Raw genomic sequence first — 3,169 nt, forward strand, 5'->3', positions numbered from 1 at the left:
CCGCCCCCGTTTCCCTTCCCTCCTTTGTGCTCTGCCCTTGCCTTGCCCACAGCCCCACCTGCCTGGCCCTTCCGTGGGCCTGACGCTCAGTGTCCCCTTTTTCCCCCCCGGCAGGCCTGGCGCTGCAACGGTCTGGATGGCGAGGCTGTCTTTGCCCCTCACCACCAACTACCGAGACAACGTATTCTCCCCGGATGCTACGGCCTCAGAGGAGCCAAAGACCTTCCAGACGTTTGGAAAAGTGGCAGGGCCGGAGCTGAGCCCGGCAGGCACGCAGCTGGCCAGCACCTTCGTCTCAGAGATGAGCTCGCTGCTGGAGATGCTGCTGGAGGGGCGCGCGGGCGTGCCGGTGGAGGCCGCCTCCGAGGTTCTGCGGCGCCTCTCCGTCTGCGGGAGGACCCTCAGTCTAGACCTGGCCACTAGCGGGACCTCGGGCTCCGAAGCGCAGGGGCACCCAGGTGGAAAGAAGGGGGCTGCGGGCAGGAGCAGCAGCAGCAGCGGTAGCAGCAGGTGCCTATGAACACATTTGGGGTTTCTCTGGATCCAAGAACCCGGGGCTCTGGGTGATGGTAGCCAGGCCCTGCTGATCTGCGGACACGCGCTGACTTCTAAAACCTTGGAACTCACTGACCCGAGAACTTCAGGGTGACTGATGCCGCCCCACAGAGGAGACGGGACCCCAGGACTGACACTGACCACTGACTGGTCAATGCAACCCCTTGTGAGGGGTTCTGTCTGAGTCTTTAGGAGGAAGGGACAGTTTGTGGCTGAAATAAGTGTTTGCTGGCAAAACACATGTAGACCAAGGGTCTGTCCTCTGGTCTTCCAGTGACCAGGAAATGTCACAGTAGGGAAGGATGACCTTCTTGGATACTGGATGGTGAGGGGCTGGATCCTGGGGACGCCAGGCAATACTCTCTGACCTACTAATAAAGGAAAAGCAATAGCTCATTCTCCCGTTTGCACCTGTCAAGTGTGAGGAGGGAACAGCGAGAGGATGCTTTGTCAGCCAATCCCTGGCAAGAAAGTCGAGCTGGGCCTGGAAGGGAGGCACGTAGGTGTGCACAGCGGCAGGTTCACATACGATGGGCACATGTGCTCTGGACCCCCTCCTCTGTCACTATTTTATCAAATAATCTGCTGCTCAACTGGAAAATGAGGGCTAAGGAAAGCACAGCTGTTTATAGAGCACCAGGCTTTACAATAAGATTTAATTTGATTTTTCAAGGACCCTGGGAGGGAAAGATTATGCCCCCATTTCACAGACAAGGATATGAGGCTTTGAGAGGTCAAGTGTCTTTTTTTTCTTTCCTTTTTTGGAGAAGTTTTCACTATAGGACGCGTGTGCTCGCCAGAAAGACAGAGAGACAGAGAGACAGAAAACGAGAAATCACCCCTCCCCTGGGGGGATGGTCGTGCCTCAATCCCTTCTCCTCCATTCTCCTCTCGAGATCTTGGACATGCACGCACATGCTCCTGGTGTGAGTTTAAGCCACCGGGTGCAGGACTCAAACTGCGGTCGACTACATGGGAGTCCAGCAGCATAGCCATTATGCCAACTGCTGGTCCCTGAGGTTGAGTGTCTTTTTTCAGGATCAAGCAAGGAGTAAAAGTAGAGCTGGGATTTGAACCTAGGCTGGTTTAATACCTAACCCATGCCCTCAGCCACAGCACTAGATTACCAGCCAGTGAAAGGAGAAGGAAACGCCTCAGAGGTGATCTTTTCCCCATCAGGGGACTTGCCTGAGCTCCCCGGAGGCACCACTGAAATGAACATTTCCAAATCCACACACAGTGCACAACTCTGCACTTGTAAGCACAGGACGAGCAGGACTGGGGTCTGACCTGATGCAGGTGCAGAAGCTTCTTTCTGCCCTCCTCTCAGTTTGCAGGTAAACCTTCCCGACACAGCAGGTGAATCCAGGCCCCACAGGACGGCATGTGAACTGCGTCTGTGAAATCAACACTGACAACAGCCAGCCTAGCCAGGGAGGGGGGAGTGAAAAAAACTGCAAGTATTTTCCCAAGGTTTGGCCTTGTCATTTTCCTGGAAATTTCCGAGCGGTCACGCAGCTAGCTTCTGGACAGCATGGACACTGAAAGCAAAAGTTCCTCTAACTACTACCTCGTTTGTCCTCTTTTGGTGCTCAGGGCTCAAGTCCAATGTCCACAGAAATGGGTCAGTCACGCTCTCAATGAGGGACAGTGAACATTATATGCACATATTTGGAATGAGAGGGCACTTGAAAGAGTTGGTGGAAAATAATATTATAAAAAAATGATGCGTTGGGGCTGGCAGGTGGTGTGGTGGTTAAGGGCGCTGGACTCCCACATGGCCGACCGTGGTTCAAGTCCTGGACCTGGTGGTTTGCTTTCTCACCTTCTCTCTCTCTGTCCCTCTCTGATCAAACTAAAAATAAATAAATAAATAAAGTTAAAAAAAAAAAAAAGATGCATATAGTTTCACAATTTTTTTTTTTTTTGCACCAAAATAAACCAAAAATTGGATCCCATTTTCTCTGAACTTTTTGAAGTCTTCTGGTACATGTTCTCTATCAAAAGGGTAATTATATATATATGGACCAAGGTCAAATTTATAAGCACTAATATAAAAAATAGTGTTGGTATCGTATCATCTCTGATTTTCATTGCATACAAAATCATTTCCTGTTCTCGCCCCCATCTCATTCTGCTAACTGCCCAGTTAATAACATTTCCAAAGGTTTTAGGAAGCGTCACTCCCAGTAGTCAACAAATTGCTTTATCTAATACAGTAAGGTATGTCTATAGATGATGCTTCTCTTCTTGTTTTTTCTATGTGAGTATTATTGAATATCTAACTGGGTGGACATTATTAGTAGATAGATGCTTTCTTATCAATTTGGGAAAAAAATATGAGAAATATGTGATATGAGGGGACCAGCAGTTAGCGTAATGGCTATGTTGCTGGACTCCCATGTAGTTGACCGCGGTTTGAGTCCCGGACCCGGTGGCTTAAAAAACTCACGCCGGGCGTGTGTGTGTGCATGCCCAAGATCCTGAGATGAGAATGGAGAAGGGATTCCGGTGTGGCCATCCCCCTGGGGGGTGATTTCTCGCTTTCTGTCTCTCTGTCTCTCTCTGTCTGTCTGGCAAGCGCATGCACCCTATAGCAAAAACCTCTCAAAAA

The 3,169-nt window shown here is 50.3% G+C and overlaps 1 protein-coding gene across 2 annotated transcripts in view; it reads left to right on the forward strand.

Annotated features, from left to right (window-relative positions):
* Positions 1 to 1,358, forward strand: part of PCDH12 (protocadherin 12) — a 20,612-nt gene extending 19,254 nt beyond the window's left edge. Inside the window, exon 5 of one of the 2 annotated variants that reach the window (XM_014592835.2) lies at positions 230 to 1,358. In XM_014592835.2, the coding sequence (XP_014448321.1) occupies positions 230 to 520 (291 nt within the window). In that variant the 3' untranslated portion in view covers positions 521 to 1,358. Of the gene's footprint in view, positions 1 to 144 lie in introns of both variants that reach the window. The other variant, XM_006161483.3, reaches the window with a different exon arrangement.
* Positions 1,359 to 3,169: the final 1,811 nt, after the last annotated feature.

This window comes from Tupaia chinensis, unplaced genomic scaffold, assembly GCF_000334495.1.
Source record: "Tupaia chinensis unplaced genomic scaffold, TupChi_1.0 Scaffold138644_1, whole genome shotgun sequence".
Classification (NCBI taxonomy): Eukaryota; Metazoa; Chordata; class Mammalia; order Scandentia; family Tupaiidae; genus Tupaia; species Tupaia belangeri.